Source organism: Pelodiscus sinensis, chromosome 3 (assembly GCF_049634645.1).
Source record: "Pelodiscus sinensis isolate JC-2024 chromosome 3, ASM4963464v1, whole genome shotgun sequence".
NCBI lineage: Eukaryota > Metazoa > Chordata > Testudines > Trionychidae > Pelodiscus > Pelodiscus sinensis.
The window spans coordinates 43,338,518-43,358,239 of record NC_134713.1 but is presented as its reverse complement, the minus strand read 5'-3'; the positions used below and the strand labels follow the sequence as shown (position 1 = coordinate 43,358,239).

Below are 19,722 nucleotides of genomic sequence, written 5' to 3'. Positions count from 1 at the left end.
AATGCCGCGGGGGATATTTAAATCCCCCGCGGATTTCCCTACGACGACTGGTGAAATTTACATGCCCCTTCCGGAAAAGGGGCCAGTGTAGACGTAGCCCCTCAGTTTCATCTTGAAGCATATGGTTTGATGGTTGAATATAAAATTTTCTCAGTGTCGCGAGAATCACAGTCCGATGATGCATACCCAAGGGGGGAGGGACAGAACCAGGTGGACAGTTTTATTAAATAAAAAATATTTATTTATGACAGTGGTGAATTTATAGTATTTATTCTAAGATTTTTAATAGACTGTGTTAATAAGGAATTTACAGTATTTATTCTATGATTTCTAGTTAAACGTGTCAGAGATATAAGGATGGGAACGGCAAGGGGAAAAGTCTCTAATCTTAAAAATATCCAGCTACACTAATTAAATAACAGTGATAATTACAAACTCTGTGTAATACCCAAAACAACTACAATACTAAGCTTATACTAGAAAAAATCAAATCATACGTACCAACTTACACAGCACATGGAACATTTCACAGATATCGGTTCAGTTGCGAAGGCCTTCCAAGAGTCGGGGGAGGTGGCTGGCCGGTTGATCAGGCCGGCAGCGCTTTGCAGTATACGAGAAGGCACACGCACGGTGGTACGTGTGTTGCGAAGACCTCCTCGAGCGAACCGTGCGATGGGTATTTATCCCCAAATCTGCACATCGCTTTCCCGTGCTTGCATATTACCATATATAGCTCAATGGTCACCAAGTGGGGGGGGGGGGGTCTGTGTCCCAGGGGTTGGGCCGAAACTGTGCAGGTTTCATGCGACCAGGTAAGCCCCGCAGTTCTCACACCAAGGTGACGGGTGGGAGAGTCTGAGGCTATTTTCCCCTTTTCACACCTTCCCTTTTTCTAAAGGCAATGGTATGCAGGAAGGGTACGACCGGTTTCTCTCAAGGAGTACTGCAGCCCACTATAGCAAGAGCGGCCTGGCCAAACTTTTTTACTGGGGGGGCAGTTCCTTTTCTCTAACACTCAGTAGTGACCTATGGATGTGAATCTTTAGATAGTTATGCTGCTGCCAAAAAGAAAATTAAAGCCTTTAAGATATGATGCTGACAAAGAATCTTAGGTATCTCCTGCCTGGAAAAGAAGATGAATGCACATGTTTGGAGCAGTTTTGGAGAGAAGCAGACCCAGAAATCAACTGGTGCAAATGTATGTACTTTGCAGCTCAGGCACAGCAATGGAAATAACCTTGAGAAAATTATTGTGATGGGGATGGTGGTAGGTCCTCCTACTAGGGGATGACCAGTGATGAGATGGGTAGATGGTAAGTGGTAGATTGCTATGAAGTCAGCTTCTGAGTGTGCAAAGCTAGCAATTTGATCAAGAAGGCTTTCACAAATTCTATTATGATGTTATCAGTAGTCAGACATTAATAAATTAATTTCACTTAAAATACATTGTCCCTTTGTGATAAAGTTGTTGTTAATGGTGCTTGCTGTATGGTACTTATTCAGATTTCTTTATACCTGCTTAGAGATTTTATAATTGAATTGTAGAATATACCTATTTTGTCTGTCCACTTGTTTTTTCTAGTGAACCAAATTCTCTGCTAATCAAAATTGGCACAATTCTATTGATTTAAGTTTACTCCCGTAGAAAATATAACACAGTATTTTCTGTTGAGGTAAATAATGATCTATTTTATTATGCAACTGTTAGGTGTTTCTCTTTTTGTAATTTAGTTTAGTATAAATATATTATAACACTGAATATTTCATTGGCCATATTGACGACAGGCAGAAAAAATGCTGTTGGTCATCTACTCAATCACTCCTTGTTAACATTCCCCTGGAGCTGGTGATGAGTGAGTGGCCCAGTGTAATGTTAAACATATAAGCTGGAGGTTCTATTTTTAGGCTGAGACTTAAAATTTTAGTCCTGGACAAAAGATTTCTTCTGGTCTTTTCTAAGAGCGTTGACTCTGATGTTCTAGTCAAATTCCAAATTCCAATTCAAGGAATTGATATTCCATTTATTTAACTTCTCCTTGTAATTTCAAATGGTTTCCTCACTCCTTATTCTCAATTGTTGCATAGTATTGCTATGTCCATTAAAACATCTGTTGTGGTCCATCCCTGTGATGAGTGCATTTCAGCTGTGAATTGTGGGGTGTGTGTATGTGTGTGTGAGAGAGAGAGGGAGAGAGAGAGAGAGAATATTATAGAGGAATATTAAGGTTTCCTTTATAAGACCCTGACTTTTCAGGGTCTCTTAACTTTCAGAAACTTCCACCTACGAAGTTAAAATGTTTTTGTCATGGGACTTGATCCTTGACTCCATCATAGACACCTTTGTGCCACTTCAGCATTTAAAAGGACTTTAAAGCTGTGTTAATGGACAGGAAAGGATTTAACTGGCAGTAGGGGATCCCTTACCCGTATCAGCAGTGCAAGAAGGGTAGAATGGCTGGGTACGCCATACCAGCAAGGTATTTCTAGCTGGTACAGCTTACCGTAAAGACACAGAAGTAACAGAATGTGGGGCTGCTGAGTGTTCCCATGCTGGCAGCTCCTTTGGTGTCCCCATACCTTACACGTAGGCTCTCCTTGCTATGTACAGCAGTCCTGCTGGGACGGGGCTAGAGGCAGTACACCACACTAGAGGAGTTGCTGGCACAGGACCACCTGGTCCCACATTCTGCTTCTTTCCCTATTGCAGTTCCCAAAAGAGACCTAAACTGTGGGGCTCTCCCATGGACTATAGCTGGGAAAGAACCAAAATGCTGGCTGTCCTCTGGTGGGGCTGCATCTGTGTGGAATGGCCGGGCAATGCCAGAGGAGCTGCTGCCTTGGGACTGCCCAAAGGCCCCAGATTCTGCTTCTTTTATCCCTACCATTCCGAAGTCTTTGGTGCAGCAGAAGGAGCACAGAGTCCCCCATCCCACCCCGTTCCATGTAAGGGAGGTGGAAGATGGGGAGGGGACAAGGAGACTGTGGAGGCCCCAGGCTGTGGGCAGAGCAGAAAGGAGTCACATGGAGGGTCATATGTGGAGATCACATCCCTCCCATTAACTGCTGCCCCCCTACAGCCATAGCTGTAAGAAATTGATTCAATTCAACTAATATAGAGTTAACATAGGATGTTTACAGATTCTACTATATTATATTCTCTATTAAGAAGTTTTATTTCCATAGATTATTTGGATTCTCTTAGGAATAATATTACTCCCCCATGTCTATGACCTAATCTGTCCTCTTTTATAGTTCATAGATAGCTGTTATTATATCACATTAGTTTTTTAATCCATTATGTTTCAGTAGGGTCTATTTCAAAATCTTCTTTGACTGCCAGTTTCCCCTGTTTGTGAACCCCACTGAATTCCTTGAAAAAGTACTACTTAAAGGGTTGCATAGTTGGGCCCCAACTAAATTCTATTTTAAAAATATTTTACAAATGAAAACTCTTGGCACATATGATCTTAAATAATCTTCGGTTCCCAATTATGACATTAATAAATCATAGAAAGATCTTCACCGCATTAAAACAAAGCAAAAACAACCCCAAAGAAGTCGTTATGATTACATGCTGTACTCTGTCTCAATAATGAAAGACATTAGTGTGTATTTTTAAAAACTTTTTGTTGAGATACAGTTGCAATAAATTGTCAATATACTACATCATACATTACTTATTCAAGTTTAGGTTAATATTCTAAGAACCTAGCTAAAGATTCTAGCTTGCTGGTTGGCATGCCCTCCTTTTCTGAGTATACAAAAAAGATTATAATTTTTAAATATCAGTCGTCTTTTAAACAGTTCTCTTGTGTCTGCGCTTGGTGTGAAAACTTTTCCATTACAAGGATAGGCCATATTTTTATACTGTAATTTCATTGGAGGAGTCCATTTTTCTAAGAATGTGCAATACAAATTATAGCTGTGAACAGTGAAAAAGACATTGATTTGTCATCCTGTTTAAAATGTAGATCCTTTACTAGAGCATTAAGTAAGCAGGGCAGAGGATCTCATTTCATTAAAAACTGGTCTGATCTCAGTACACATCTTGCCATTTAGGAGCTAGTGATGGAATTATTAAATAGACTGTATCCTGTTTCTCTTCAATGGCAGCCCATTTATCTTTGGCTGCAGAGTGGCCAGTTTACATGCTTCTGCCTCTTGCCTTTTTGTCTTACGTGGAACAAAAATCTCGAGCCTTACAGTCAAAATGTGCATTTGGGCTAACTAAGATCTTGAGTAGCTAAAGACTGGCACTAAGAGTTGCCACACTCGCTTTAAATTCAGTTCTGAAAATGATTTCAAAGTTTTTGAAAGGACAACTTTTATATTTGTGTTCTTAACTATGCACTCTCAAAATCTAGACCTATTTTCCTTCCCTTTCATTTTTTAAAGTAGAGGGTTTCAGACTGCCAATTGCTACGACCCTAGGTCAGTGAAATGAAAATACTCGTTGAATCTCTAAAATCCAAGACTCTCTAGTCCGACAACATCCTTGATTGGCCAGGACTGGGCCAGTGTAGCTGGGAGCAGAGCCCAGTGGCCAGAGTTAGCACCCAGGAACAGGGCCAAAGTAGGGCTGATGGCCAGGAGAGGAGCCTTCATCTCCCCAGGTCCAGCACACTTCTTTGTTTGGGACCACTCAGATCTTGAGAGTGCCAAACCAGGGAGATCCAACCTGTATTACATTTGCAGGTAGAATGGATGGTGTGGAAAGAAAGCATAGTGGGACTTCTCTGGTTCATCAGGACTGAATGAGACTGTTTGTTGGTTCATGCCAACTGAACTCAAACTCTGAACCCTTTGGATATCTCCCATCACTAGTACACACGTACTAGTTAAACTCTCAATCACTGGTTTTATAGTAAGGTACAGAACCCTAACACAGTAGGGGATCTACCTTTGGTTACTCAAAAGGCGTAAAAATGACAGATGAGTTTGTTTTTCGTACATGTAAAATCACATTGAGTAGTTATGTGGGCTTCTTCAATGCATCAATACAAATATTTTGCAAAGATGTCCTTTCACACTCTGGGCCAGAACCTCAACTAGTATAGTTCTGGCAATGTGAATGGAGTTATGCTAATTGATATCAACTGAAGACCTAGCTCTCTGTTCTTAAAATACTGTGGAGTCCTGATTATCTAGTTATGAGTTTAGATTTAAGCTCCTGGTAAAACTTGGTTGAAGAATTAGAAGCATCGGAAACTATACATATAAACGTGGCAGAGAATTAATATACTGTAAATATTTGGAGGGGAATTTTTATGCTAGGAGCGTTGCTTCATTTTGCAGTTTAGGTGCCAGAACCATTTAGTTCTGATTTGCGGTTCTCTTGCTCGTACCAATGAGAAGAGGACACTTATGCTTATGACAGCATGTGTTAATTTATAAGATGTAGCTGCTTCTTAAATATGTAGCTATTACGGCGCACTTAACACTGTCCCAGAATTTATTGCTTCAGATAGATGTAGTCAGTTTTCCCTGTTTTCTTTCCTGATTATTACATACAGTCATGTATGCCAAGATCATTTGTGTGTCTCAAATAATTTCTGTTGTACATGTAACTAAAGCCAAGTATCAAATCCTTCTGCAACTTTCATTTTGTCCATATTTCTAGTTGCTTTACATGACTTCTTTCAGTTTTCTTGATATTCTTTCCACTCTGATTTCTGGAATTTATATAAAACCACGGAGGGTTTTTACTCTTGAACTGAAGACCATTTGGCTTGTGAAGTTTCCTTTAACTGGAAGTATGTCTGGATTTATGGCTTTCTTTTTTGCAGTTTTATATCAGCCAGTTTGTTGGGTTTTTTTTTTAAACATAGTGAATGCACAGTTAATCATTGGATTCGTATATACATTTCACTCCTTTTAATAATCTTTTTTCATAGTTGAAAGAGACAAAGACTTTTCTCATCAAAGAAGGCACTACAAAGAGTTTCGATTTGACTTGACTCAAATCCCACATGGAGAAGCAGTGACAGCAGCTGAGTTCCGGATTTACAAGGACCGAAGCTACAATCGGTTTGAGAATGAAACCATTAAGATTAGCATATATCAGATCATCAAAGAATACCCAAACAGGTACTATTTTTTTTTAAAGTCCTCATGTTAGCATTTTCTCAGGTGTACATCTTTCTCCATCTGCAAGATATTGTTGCTGTCATTTAATTTAACAGGCCATTAATTTCTGGGAAACAGAATTCAACTAAAAAAAATCTTCAGTGCCAGCAGAATTAAGTTTTTTCAGCCTGATTACCTAATATATGCACACATAAACTCACATGCCCTCCATGTTTCAGCATGCGCATAGGTTAGCTGTTCTAGATAAGCAAATGTCAGAATCTAATGCCCATATTAAGGGGCCAGTGTTAAAACATATAACCTTTATTGCCATATGGATACCAGAAGGCAAGTCTCATCTAACTACTATATGCTGTGTACTTCAGTTTCATTTATTTTGTCAGAGCAAGAGGTGTATTGATATATTTTTAAAAAAATATGTATTTATCAAATACTACCAAGGGCTGGTATGTGTGTGAGTGAGTTAGGCACTGTAGTTGTGGCTGCGTCAGTCCCAGGATATTAGGGTATGTCTACACATCACAGTTAATTCGAAATAACAGCCATTATTTTGAATTAACTTTACTAGCGTCTATACAGGCAAACCGCTATTTCGAAATAAAATCAAAATAGCGGGGCGCTTAATTCAAATTAGTTAAACCTCATTCTGTGAGGAATAACGCCAAATTCGAAATGGCTAATTCGAAATAAGCACTGTGTAGATGCTTATTTCGAAATAGGGGGCCTCCAGCCCTTCCAAGGGAACCCTGGTGGCCACTCTGGGCCAAACCAGGAAAACTTCTCTCTCTTCTTCCCCAAACCCGGAGCCCTTAAAGGGGTAGACTCTGGCCACACTGCATGGGCCAGCTACAGGCCTGCAAGCACAGAGCCAGCAGTCACTGACCCTGACACAGTGGCCCAAGATGAGCTGGGCAGCCAGATCCAGCCAGTCCTCCCCCGCACAGTCCCCCAGCTCCCAAGAGCCAGCCAGGGGCCGGAGAAGGTGGGCGCCATCCTGGACTAGTGCGGAGATCATGGACCTCATTGAGGTTTGGGGGGAGGCCTCCACCATCCATGATCTCTGCACTAGACGGAGGAATGCGGCCGTCTACAGCCACATAGCTGCCACCCTGGCCACTAAAGGCCACATGCACACCCAAGAACAGGTACGCATGAAAATTAAAGAATTGAGGCAGGGATATGCAGGACCACACAGGGCAGCTCCCCAAGAGGGGCACTCACCTGCCCCTATTTCGAGGCCCTGGACCACATCCTGGGGAGGTGAGACGGTCCATGCCAGCCCAGGGGGCAGCGAGCCGAGAGCAGAGTGCCCTGACCAGGGCATGGAGGAGGAGCCGCCAAGGAGGGAGCCACGGAAGGTGCCACGCTGGCCGGACCCCCGAGCTGTTCCAGCAGTGGAGTCACCAGGGTCGTCCAGGGAGGCCACACCATGTAAGTGCCATCACTGTCCCCTTCCCAGTGGAGTAGGGAGGGAGACCAGGAACCGCGCGCATGGGCCTTGCTTACCATGGATCACATAGCAACCTGTGCACATGCGAGCATGTGCCATGCCACACAGGGGCCGTGGCCTGATAGCCACACACATGTGTGAAGAGACCTGACAATGCTCCTGACCCCGGGATGGAACACAGCAGGACGCCCTCCCTTCACAAGCCCCCTCTACATAGAAGTATGGGACATCCCCCCACACACACCTCGGCTGCGCTATACACAGCACAGAGGCATGGGTGTGGTCTTGGGGCAGCTCCCACTCCCATGGATAGCCGGACAATCCAACCATGGCCTCTATGCAAGCACAACGGCTCTGACGGTGCAGGGCACGGTCATCTTCACCTTGCAGAGTGGGGCTGGGCTTAACCCACTGTGTCCCCAGGGAGAATTGACCACTTCTCTTCTTTCACCACAGCCGCACCAGATGTGTGTGCAGGGAGCACCACTCTTCCCGGGACATCCTCCCACACCCAAAGGCTCAGCAGGTCCACTGCAACACTGCAGGGGTACCGAGACCAGCAGCTGGAGGCCCTGTGAGCCCTGCACCGCACCAAAGAGCAGTGGGTGCAGGACAAACCGGAGTTCTGGCAGGAGCTGCTTCCCCAGGGTCGTGCCATATGTGACCACCTGCACACCCTGGTGCAGAGCGTTCTGCCTCGTGCCACTCCAGCACCTGCTGCCTCCCCAGTGCCCACTCCTCCTCCCACTCCTTCTCCCCCTCCCACCACTCCCTCCTCAACCTCCACACCCTCCTTCCCATCCCCCCGGGGATGCCGAGGCCCCCGCACCCGCTGTGCTGGAAGACAGTTGGCCCAGCGAGACCTCCACCCCTGAGCCCTGAGCTTCCCCTCCCCCTTCTTCCCCTTGCTTCCCCCTTCCAGCTCCCTCCTCCCAGTTTTCCCCCTCCCCTCTCCCACCCTCTCTCTTCCCCTCTCCCGCCTCCTTTCCCCAGTCTCCCCATAGTTTCATTCGCTCCCCCCCCAGTTTTGTTAAATAAAGAGAGTTGATATTTTTGAAAATACGTCTATTTTATTTGACATTAGGAAGGGGGGCTAGGGAAGGGTACATGGAAGGACATGAGGGAGGAATGAGCCACAACCCCCAGTGGGCAGACCAGGGAGGTTTTGAGTGCTCTCCCACAGGGCCTCCTGGATACTGACAGCCCCTGATGGACCTCCCGGATGGCAGCCTGCAGCAAGTGCAGCCAGGCTGATAGCAATGCGTCCACGAGAAGCACCAGAGTGCTCAGGGGCAGCTCTGGCTCCATGTTGTAGAGTGCTGTGGTGTCCCGAGTGAGGGCAACCAGAGCACGCAGAGACAAAATGCTTTGATGTTCTTCATCGAGGTAGACAAGCAAGGAGGGAAAGCTGAAAACTGGCTGTCTGGGGGAGGGGCGGAGAGGGAGTCCCTTTAAGCACGGACCTCAGATAGCCTCAGGCAGCAGCCCCACACAGTAAGTCCTGATCTGGTGTCCTGCCGGAACTCGTTCCGGCCAGCCTTAAATGTGATTCAGAGTCCACTCAGTGTGGATGCACTATTTCAAAATAGCAAAATGCTATTTCGAACTGCATTTTGTGTGTAGACACATTATTTCGAATTAAGTTAGATAAGATATTTCGAAATAACACTGTTGTGTAGACATACCCTCCAAGAGACAAGAAGCAATGGGCTTAAATTGCAGTAAGGGTGGTTTAGGTTAGACATTAGGAAAAACTTCCTAATAGTCAGGGGGGTGGTTAAACACTGGAATAAATTGCCCAGGGAGGTTGTAGAATGAACGTCATTGGAGATTTTTAAAGAGCGGTTTTGACAAAAACTTGTCAGGGATGGTCTAGATGGTGTGGTCCTCCCAAAAATGCAGCAGTCTGGACTTGATGACCTCTGGGGTGCTTGATAAATGCTTCTGGAAAGTACCTCTCTCTACCATTTGGCCCACCAAAGCCCAAATTTGCTAACTTTTGGGTCACCAGCAAAGACTATGTGTACTCCCAGACTTTCTCTGGCTTTTTGGCCACACAGGTACATGAAGTACACTTGGGTTTTGGCTGTAACAGCTTGTGACAAGGTGCATGGGCCAACATGGGTGTGGAAAGGGCCAGAGGAGCACTAGTGAAAGCTCCACTCCTTTTGCCTCTTATCAGTTATGCAGGAGAAGGCCTTTAAAAGGAAGGAGGCTGGAGCCAATTGGGAGGAAAGGAGCAGGATTGCCCTAAGCAGCAGACTGCAGTAATAACTCTTGAAGGCATGGAGGGACCTTTTAGGCAGGAAACCTTTGTACTGACCCTAAGGAGAGTATAGTGAACAGGTTGAGCTGATCTCCGAGACCTGGATAGAGTGATTTCACCAAACCCTTTGCCTGAGTCTGAATGGTTGGCAACACTATCAACTCACCACTGGCCCTGCCCTTTTCTGAGAATTCAGGAAGGCAATATCACTGATGGGAGGGGGGATTTAGATGAAAGCCACCCTCCCATGAGTGATATTCATTTAAATCCCCTAGCCAGAGAGGCTTAAGGAGTAAAGGGCAGAACCCCCAAGCAAAAAGTGGAGAAATAGAGCCTGGACTGTGACGACCCAGGACAGCTAATTAGTCGTGTTCAGATTTCCACACCCACCCGAGGAAGGAACCACCAAGCACTCTGTTATGTAGCCTCTCAACTTAGCCTCCCCTGTCCTATTATAAATTCAGCCCGTGGCTAGGCTCTTGAAAAGGGCTCTCCTGCAGAAAAGACAAATCAGGACTAATGGCTAATTTGAATCTTAGGGTACGTCTAGACTACAGGCTTTTGTCGGCAAAACCCCCTGTCGACAAAGAGTGTCTAGACTACATCCAGTTCTGTCGACAAACTAAGCCGCTTTGTGAACATGACGGTGTAGACACAAAGGACAGTGTAGATGCAATAACACCTTCTGTCGACAGAACTCTGTCGACCTTGTAGAATGAGGTTTACCGCCGTCGTCAAAACTGCTGAGTTCTGTCGACGTCATGAATTCGGCAGCAGTGTAGACGTAGGTATAGTTTTGTCGACAAGAGGCCACTTTTGTTGACAAAACCCTGTAGTCTTAGACACACCCTTAAAGAAAATCATGTTTAACAGGCATTATCACATGGACTCCTTTGTGGGGAGTGTGCATAGAACTCTCAGTTCTGTAATCACTGTACAATTGTTTCAGATGTTTTAAGTATTTGCTATAAAATCCTGAGCTTTGTGCGCATTTGTTTCTTTTTTAATATTTTAAGTTTTTCTTGTTTAATATTTTAAGCAATTTGTTTTTTAAGAGCAGGGGTAGGGAACCTTTTTTGGGTCAGGGGCCGCTGACCCACAGGAAAATCAGTCAGGGGCCGCACACAAGTGAGAAGCAAAGTGAGAAGCCCCTGACTAAGAAGGAAAAAAGCACTCCTCACATTCCCCTTGCACACCGGAGACTAGGGGGGCCCAGGCTAGTAAATGTTGTGTGCTCCAGACCTGTGGGTTGATGGTAGGGGACTAGAGCACCACTGTGGGTTCCCCAATGTGGGAAGGGATCTCTGAGCCTTGGGGGCCGGATCCAGTTAAGCTGAGGTTCCCAACCCCTGTTGAAGAGAATAGTAAATATTAAATCACAGTAGATTTAAAAAAAATCTCATGTTTTTGGCCCAAAATAGAATTATGGAATAATATTCTTTATGCATATTTGTTACTAAGTGATATAACAATATATATAAATAACTATCTTAAAAGGGTTTACAGCTAGACATTTAGCTTTTAAAGTTCTGATAAAACTGCATGTTAGAGAAAAATTAGGCATTTAAGACCCCAGAGAATACCTTTTATGAGCTTGTGGTACACTGTTAATGTGTTCAGTGCTTGAGTAGCAGGTTAGGGTCTCTTGAATTGTAGGATTGTTTTAATCTTAGTTATACCCAGAGGGAGCAGTACATTTTCTTCTTGTGTGGTCATTAATACATTTCCAAACTATATCCAAAAAGATAAGAACAGTACAGAAGAATGTCATCACTAGCGCTATAACTTGAGGGAAAAGAGGAAGCACTGGCAAAAAGATTGATCTTATTTTAATAAAAAGCCAATTTCCTCCCCATAGTCCACCTTTTATTAGCCCTGATCATACAGACACATACATGAACTTATACTTGTGTATACTGTTGGCCTGCTTTTAGAGATGCTGACCACTTGCAGCTCCCATTGGCATTTATGAGAGCTTTAGGTGCATAGTATCTCTGAAACTCATATGTGTAAAATTTCTTATATGTGTTAGTTTGCAGAATGAGAGCGTATGTGTCTTCATGTTAAAATGATAGCTTAGACACACCAGTTACTGAAAATCTGTCACTGTGATGTCATTCTGTATGACTGCTGGCTGAAGTATCATTTACCCAAGGCCACCATAATTTTTACTGTGTTCATTTCATATTTTATGAGCTTGTCACTTTGTATTTCTTTAAAATACAATATTGGTGTGTGTAGTTAACAATAGGACTGTCAATTAATCACAGTTAATGCACATGATTAAGTAAAAAAACAATGACCATTAAAAAAAATGATTAATCACAGTTTTAATCACACTGTTAAACAATAGAATACCAGTTGAAGTGTATTAAATATTTTTGAATGTTTTTCAACATTTTCAAATATATTAATATTAATTTGTTACAGTATAGGATACAAAATGTACAGTACTCACTCATATTATTATTATGAATATTACAAATATATGCACTGTAAAATAAACAAAAGTAATATTTTTCAGTTCAACTCATACAAGTACTATGGCACAATCTCTTTATCATGAAAGCACAACTTACGAATGTAGATTTTTTTTCTTACATAATTGCACTCAAAATCAAAACAGTGTAAAATTTTAAAACCTACAAGTGCACTCAGTCCTACTTCTTATTCAGCCAACTGCTAAGACAAACAAGTTTATTTACATTTACAAGAGATAATGCCACCCACTTCTTAGTTTCAGTGTCACTTGAAAGTGAGAACAGATGTTCACATGGCACTGTTGTAGCTGATGTCGCAAGATATTTACATGTCAGATATGCTAAACATTTCAGTGCCCCTTCATGCTTTGGCTACCAGTCCAGAGGAGATGCTTCTATTCTGATGACTCTCATTAAAAAAAATAATGTATTAATTAAATGTGTGACCAAACTCCTTGGGGGAGAATTGTATACCTTCTGCTCTGTTTTACTTGCATTCTGTCATATATTTAATGTGATAGCAGTCTTAGATGATGACCCAGCACATGTTGAAAGATACCAACAGCACTCAATCCAAGGTTTAAAAATATGAAGTGTCTTCCAAAATCGGAGGCTACATCTACACTGCATCCCTCTTGAGGAAGAGGAAATGCAAATGAAGCGATCATTAGCAGCATCTTGCACTTCATTTGCATATTCTCTTCTAATGCTTTTTGCAGAAGAGGTTTTTGTGCAAAAGAATGCAGAGTAGACGGGTCCGTTTTGCGCAAAAAAATGAGGAATAAGGGTTTTTGCGCAAAAGGGGTTTTTTTTGCGCAAAACGGACCCGTCTACTCTGCATTTTTTTGCGCAAAAACCTCTTCTGCAAAAAGCATCGGAAGAGACTATGCAAATGAAGTGAAAGATGTTGCTAATGATCGCTTCATTTGCATTTCCTCTTCTGCAAGAGGGATGCAGTGTAGACATAGCCAGAAAGGGATGAGGTGTGGCACATACTTTCAGATGTTTTAAAAAAGTAAGACACTGATATGGAACCAACAGAAACTGAGTCACCAAAAAAGAAAATCAATTGTCTGCTGTTGGCATCTGTCAGGGCTGTTCCCCACCCTGGCACTTTAAGTGCGGAAGATGAGGGCCTGCAACAGAGTTTAAAAACCGTGACTCTATAGGCACTGGTTACAAAAACTTCCCAGAGTCACAGATTCCCTGGATCTGAGAAACAAACAGACAAACAAGTTGCAACCATCAAGTGGTTTTATCCCTAAAACCAGGGGTGAACACTTGAACCCACCCCCAGAGGTACCCCAAGCTTTTTTGTCCCAAAAGACCTTGAAAAAAGAAAAGAGAAAAACAAACTGCAGTCTCTAGTAGCTGACCTCCCAGTCTGAGGCATGCAGATACACACACAGACAGACAGACCTTCCAGGACACAAGAATCAAATCATCACCTTAAAAAAAGTGATTTTTTATTACATAACAAAAGTTAAACTTGATAAATCATATTTGGTTGCTAGATGTTATAGAGCAACTAAGGAAAACAAATTAAAACATAGAGAAGAATCTCTGGGCACAATGTGAGATGTTAAATGGGGAGCGAAGGCATAGAGTCAGATAGAGCAGTTCAAAACAACCCCAAAATGAAGAAGAATTTGCTGATTGTGACTAAATCCACTTTTCTTTTACTTACTTCCAATTTTTTCTTTATTCAGTCCACTTCCATGCCCCAAATTCCTTGGAGGCATGGTAGTCCTGCCTGTGTTTAAATCATTCTGTGTCTCTTAACTCCTATTTTTTCTCTTCCACACAAAGAAAGTTGGCCATGAATCTATATCCAATTCAAATTTCATCCTTTTATGTCAATTGGTTCTCCAGCCAATACCTTTGCTAGCTATCTGAGTTTAATCCCTTAGTCACTGAGTACTGGTCAGCACTTCTGTCCATTACAGCATTGGATGATAAATGAGCGTACGTTGGTCTACCCACTTTGGCTCATTCTCAGACAGAAAGCATCATCAGCATGGATGTGTGTCCTATGGAAAGCTGGTTGAAGCATTAAGGGACTTACGAATCTTTAGCACATCAGGCATATAAATACCTTCCAACCCCAGCTACCACAGTACCATGTGAAAACCTATTCTCACTTTCAGGTGACATGTAAACAAGAAGAAGGTAGCATTATCTCATACAAATGCAAACAAACTTGTGTGAATAACTAGCTGAACAAGAAGTTGGACTTAGTGGACTTGAAGGCTGCAATGTTTTACAGTGTTTTATATTTGAATGCAGTTTTTCTGAAATAATTCTACATTTGTAAGTTTCACTTTCATAATAAAGACATTGCATTATAGTACTTTTAATGGGAGGGAATTGAAAAGTGTTATTTCTTTAGTTTTTTTATAGTGCAAATATTTGCAATAAAAAATAAAGTGAGCTCTATACACTTTGTATTCTGTGTGGTAATAGAAATCAATATATTTGAACATGTAGAAAATACCCCCCAAAATTAAATAAATGGTATTGTATGTTCAAGAATTTGATTAAGCACAGTTTATTTTTCAGTTGCTTTACAACAATATTTATCAAGGATCAGGGCTTATTGTGCTATGTCCTGTACAAATACACAACGAAGGGTACGTCTAGACTACCGCGTTTTGTCGACGGAAGTTTTGTCGACAGATACTGTCGACAAAACTTCCATCGACAAAGAGCGTCCAGACACATTGAGTTCTGTCGACAAAGCAAGCTGCTTTGTCGACAGAACTCCATAGTCTGGACGCAATGTTACAGGCAATAACACCTTCTGTCGACAGAGTTCTGTCGACAGAAGGTGTTATGCCTCGTAAAATGAGGTATACCAGCGTCGACAAAACTGCTGAGTTCTGTCGACATTATGTCGACAGAACTCAGCGGTAGTGTAGACGCTGGTATAGTTTTGTCGACAAAAGTCCACTTTTGTCGACAAAACTAGGTAGTCTACACACACCCAAAGAGATGATCCATACCAAACACTTAGGGTATGTCTATACCACAATCCAGAGTGATTCTCAGCTTGTGCGAATATATTTCTTTTTGCTCCCATCTGAACTAACATGCTAAAAATAGTAGTGGAGCCATGGTAGCACAGGCAGCATCAGCAATGGCATATACTTTGATATGACTGTCTTGTGTAGATCACAAGCCAGTTTCCTCCACCCTCTGAAAAAGGAACCACCAAGCAATGTGCCCTCTATTTTTCCATTAATGTGTGGAATACATTTTGTTATGTGCACCAAGGCATGGGTGCAATGCACCACCAATAGAAACACATGCTGCCAGCTGTGGGCACTCTGCTAGTCAGCTAGGTGGCACCTGGATCTCTGCTGGGTGACTGCCTAAGTGCTCAGATTTCAAGGAACACTGCCATCATGGATTCTGTTACAGGCAGTCTGGCAAGACCACAGATGTTTTTAGACCAGAGAGCCCTGACCCCAGAGATTCAGAGTGAATAGGAGCAGAGCTGGTCTGGGGCCAGTGACCTGGGGGCAGATAGCTTGGGAAGCAGCTGCCACCACACAGGGAACAAGGTCCGGGAACCCTAGGACCAGCTGTTGTTGCCATGATGCACAAGAGCCAAGGAACCCCAGGAACAGCTGCTGCTGCGTGAGGCTGGCGGCAGGGAGCAGAGTCGGGCAGGGGGACGGGGACACCAGAGCCAGGCATTTGAGCCAGAGGATGTCAGGCTTCCAGGTTCTCCTGGAGCAGTAGCCAGGAGGGAAGGCCCGGGAGATCCTGGATGCCTGACCTCCCCTGGTCTGGCAAATTCCCTTGTTCGGGACCAATCGGATCCTGAGGGTGCCAGACCAGAGAGGATCAACCTGTATCTTGTGACACAGCAAAAGAAGACCAGAAAGCTGTGCCTCATTACTCATCTGGGCTCTGACATATCATACTCAGAAGTGCAGATAAACAAATATAGTAACAACTTCGCTATTGTCCTAACTTGATGCTGTTTGTTTTTAAAACAGGGATGCAGAACTGTTCCTGCTGGACACAAGAAAAACTCAAGCTTTTAATGTGGGTTGGCTTGTGTTTGATATCACTGTGACCAGCAATCATTGGGTGATTAATCCACAGAACAATTTAGGCTTGCAACTCTGTGTTGAAACTGGAGATGGTAAGTTACAGTTTTTACTTCACTTTATAAGCTTGGGGTGCACCCTGCAAGACTTCAGGGTGCAGGACGGATTAGAACTGCAGTGGTTAAAAGATGTCATTCACTGCTAATTTACAGGAAAAGATTGTTAACTTGCCTGTCACCTCCACATATTGTCAGTGTTCCAGAATGTGGTGACTTTAGAAACTGGAGTGAACCTGGTTACACCTAATGAACTCTTAGATTAGGTAAGATTTATTATATGGGACTGCCACTGATGATAACCCATAAGATGAGAGGACAAGAAAGGTGAGACAATGTTTTTATTGGGACAATTTCTGCTGGTAAAAGAGACAATCTCTTTCAGCTACATACAGCTCTCTCCAGGTCTGCAACATTGAAGATGCCCATAAGATGCCCATTCATGAAGCATAGATAGGACCTTTAAAAAAAAATCTTGCTGCAGATAGCATGCCTTTATTTTCATCCGCGAAAAATTATCACAACAGTCCTCTATTGAAAAGGATGACCCTGTAGGGCCCATAACTCCTATCCATGCTACCTCCAAAGCCTACTGCAGTACAGCCCTGGTTTGGCTGAACTGCCCAGAGTCCTCTCCATTAGAACCACCACACAGCTGCCTTCTCTGGAGAATGGCATGGAGAAAGAAAGATCTGGATAGGGCTTTTTTTAACTGTGAGAATTTTTGAGATTTCAAATTTTATTCCCATCCTGAATTCAGACAAAGGGTGAAATCTTGAAAAAAAGTTTCACAAACTGTTAAATCAGAACGATTTTTTTCAAGATTTGGTCAATTGATATGTTCCAATCTTTTTAAAACATTGCCTATTTTGAAATATAAAGAACTAAGATATCAAAATATTTAGTTTTAAAACCAGAATATGAAACTTTTATTTTGAAAATATATGTTTTGAAATGGGAAATTTGTTGAAATCAACCTTTTCCTGTACATTTCCCACTCAGCTGTAAAGTGACCCTGTGTGGTACCCTGAGATAAAACTACTTTCCCTCCATAAGCTTTTTGGCAGGGAATTGGAGATAGAATAACTGCAGTACTCTGATGAAAAAAAAATCTGCCAGCTGACTAAGATAGCTACTCATGTCTGCTCAATCAGACTTCACTCTCATGGTTACACTGACCTTTCCAAAGTATGTCTTCTAAACACAGCTGCATTTAGCTTACACATAAATGCAAGTTCACTTACACAGGATATTCTAGAGAATTTGGCCAATAATTACACATAATTAAAAACCAATTAAAAGTGAATGTAGTAGTAAACTGAATTATAATATTATCTCTGATATGGTTTAACTAGCTCATACTGCTCTGCAATTTTTTTTTTCCAAATTAAACTCTTGCTTTGTCAGTTTACTATTTGTGTCAAATGTCAGGTGATCTATGGTGTCAATTAATCTGAACATTAGCTGACATAATGTTAATAAGTACCAGAAGAAATTCTGGGGTGATGGGTTATATTTTACTATTTTTCCTGTCCTAGGTAGCACTTTCTCATTGGTAATTAAAAGCATTCAGAAACTGGGTTTCTCATTCATCAGTCTGTGAGCAACTCATCTTTAGAAAGTTAGAAAAGGTCTCTGACTTCTTCTCTGAGATGTCCCCTCCCAGGTCCTTTCCTTATGAAGATTCTGCCCATTTTTGATCAAGTTATTGTGGGGACAGGTGTTTTCAATATATGAGACATAATAAATAAATTAGGCTTCAACAGTTTTTCTGTCATTTAAAAAAATCTGATGCTGCATTTTAGTGTATAGTTCTTGAGAACCTGAAAATCTTTGACAAAATAGGCTTGCTTGCTATCTTATGAGCCTGCAAATACTTGCTACCTAACATATCCACATTAGTGGGAATACCCTTGGTAGTAAGCATTCACTTGTTAGCAAGCATTAGCTGCTTAAGTAACTAACACACACTGGGAGTAAATCAACATTTTCATTTTTCCAGAAAGATACTGATTTAAAATTATTCTTTTTCTGTTATGGAAAATGCCTTTGGGCTCTTAAGGCAAACATTACTTTGTGTTTTCTTTTAAAAAATCAGTTAGTTTTCATAAACCATGCAGCAGTTATCAGTTAAAAGTACCAATCATCATATTTTCTACTGAAAAGTGATGAATCTGAGCCAAATTCAGCTCTCAGTTACAGACGACTAAATCCAGAGTAGTCTATCATCTTCTGACATTCAGCGAAGATAGATGTTGAAAAGAGAGTGTTTTTTGTAAGTATTTTCTTTTTTGCTCTTTGGAAAAATTATTCAACAAATTCACAATTATCCTCCTTGAAAACATACATGAAAAATAAAGAAAGGTCATTTCCTGCCTGCCTCCCAAAAATGGATAGTGCCTTTTTTCACCACTTTATTTTTAATCCATAAATTACTATCCCTATTCATCAACAGTTGTAAATTAATTATAATCTGAAGCTGTCTAGCAAAAGGTGATAGAAAGTAGAACTGTGAAAAGTAGGAAGGGTCCAAATTGTGGCACTGCCAAAAGTTATTGGGTTCTTGACATGTCCCTCTATGAGACTTTGCTGTGGGTTGCTTATAACATTGTCACACTTTAAGCATTGGGACTGAAATTTTCCAACTGACATGTATGCTTCAGGCTGAATTTTAAAAAAATCAGCAAAATTGATTCAGCCCTTTTGCTAGAAAGAAAAGGGGAAACCCACCTTGCTTTGCCCCTGTTAAAAATGCTTTCAGCTTTTTCACTAAGAAATGGTTGTCCTTATGTCAGAGATGTGCCTTTTCTATTCTCAAATCTGAAATATCACCCAAATTTGGTACTAAGTTATGAATCTGTTAAAAATCTCAGTTTGTTCATTATCTACAGAGACTTGTAGCAGTTTGGCAGGTGAATTATCCAGATTCTATTTGCCTTGAACATGCTTCAACCCAGAGTAGCAAGGGTTGGGTAGGACTTTCCCAGCAATTACAGCCTCTGGCTGCTGTGGAAAAAATAGTATGTGATCATATAAATACAGAAGATATCATAACTAGGCTTGTAAGGATTATGTTTTTATCAGTAAAAACTTAAAAAACAACAAATTGTCTAGTAGCACTTTAAAGACTAATAAAACATGTAGATGGTTTCATGAGCTTTCATGGGCACAATCCACTTCATCAGATGAGCTGGTCATCTGAAGAAATGGGTTGTGCCCCTAAAAGCTCATGATACTGTCTACATGTTTTGTTAGTCTTTAAAGTGCTACTAGACCAGCCAGCCACCGCATGTGGCTCTTCCCTTCCCAGGATGCGGCTTGC

General features: G+C 41.9%; 1 protein-coding gene across 1 annotated transcript in view; it reads left to right on the top strand.

Moving 5' to 3' along the window:
* BMP5 (bone morphogenetic protein 5) overlaps positions 1–19,722 on the top strand; it is an 85,971-nt gene that overhangs the window by 31,677 nt on the left and 34,572 nt on the right. Inside the window, exons 2-3 of the mRNA XM_006110971.3 lie at positions 5,898–6,090; positions 16,291–16,439. Coding sequence (XP_006111033.1) covers positions 5,898–6,090; positions 16,291–16,439 — 342 coding nt within the window. The remainder of the gene's footprint in view (positions 1–5,897; positions 6,091–16,290; positions 16,440–19,722) is intronic.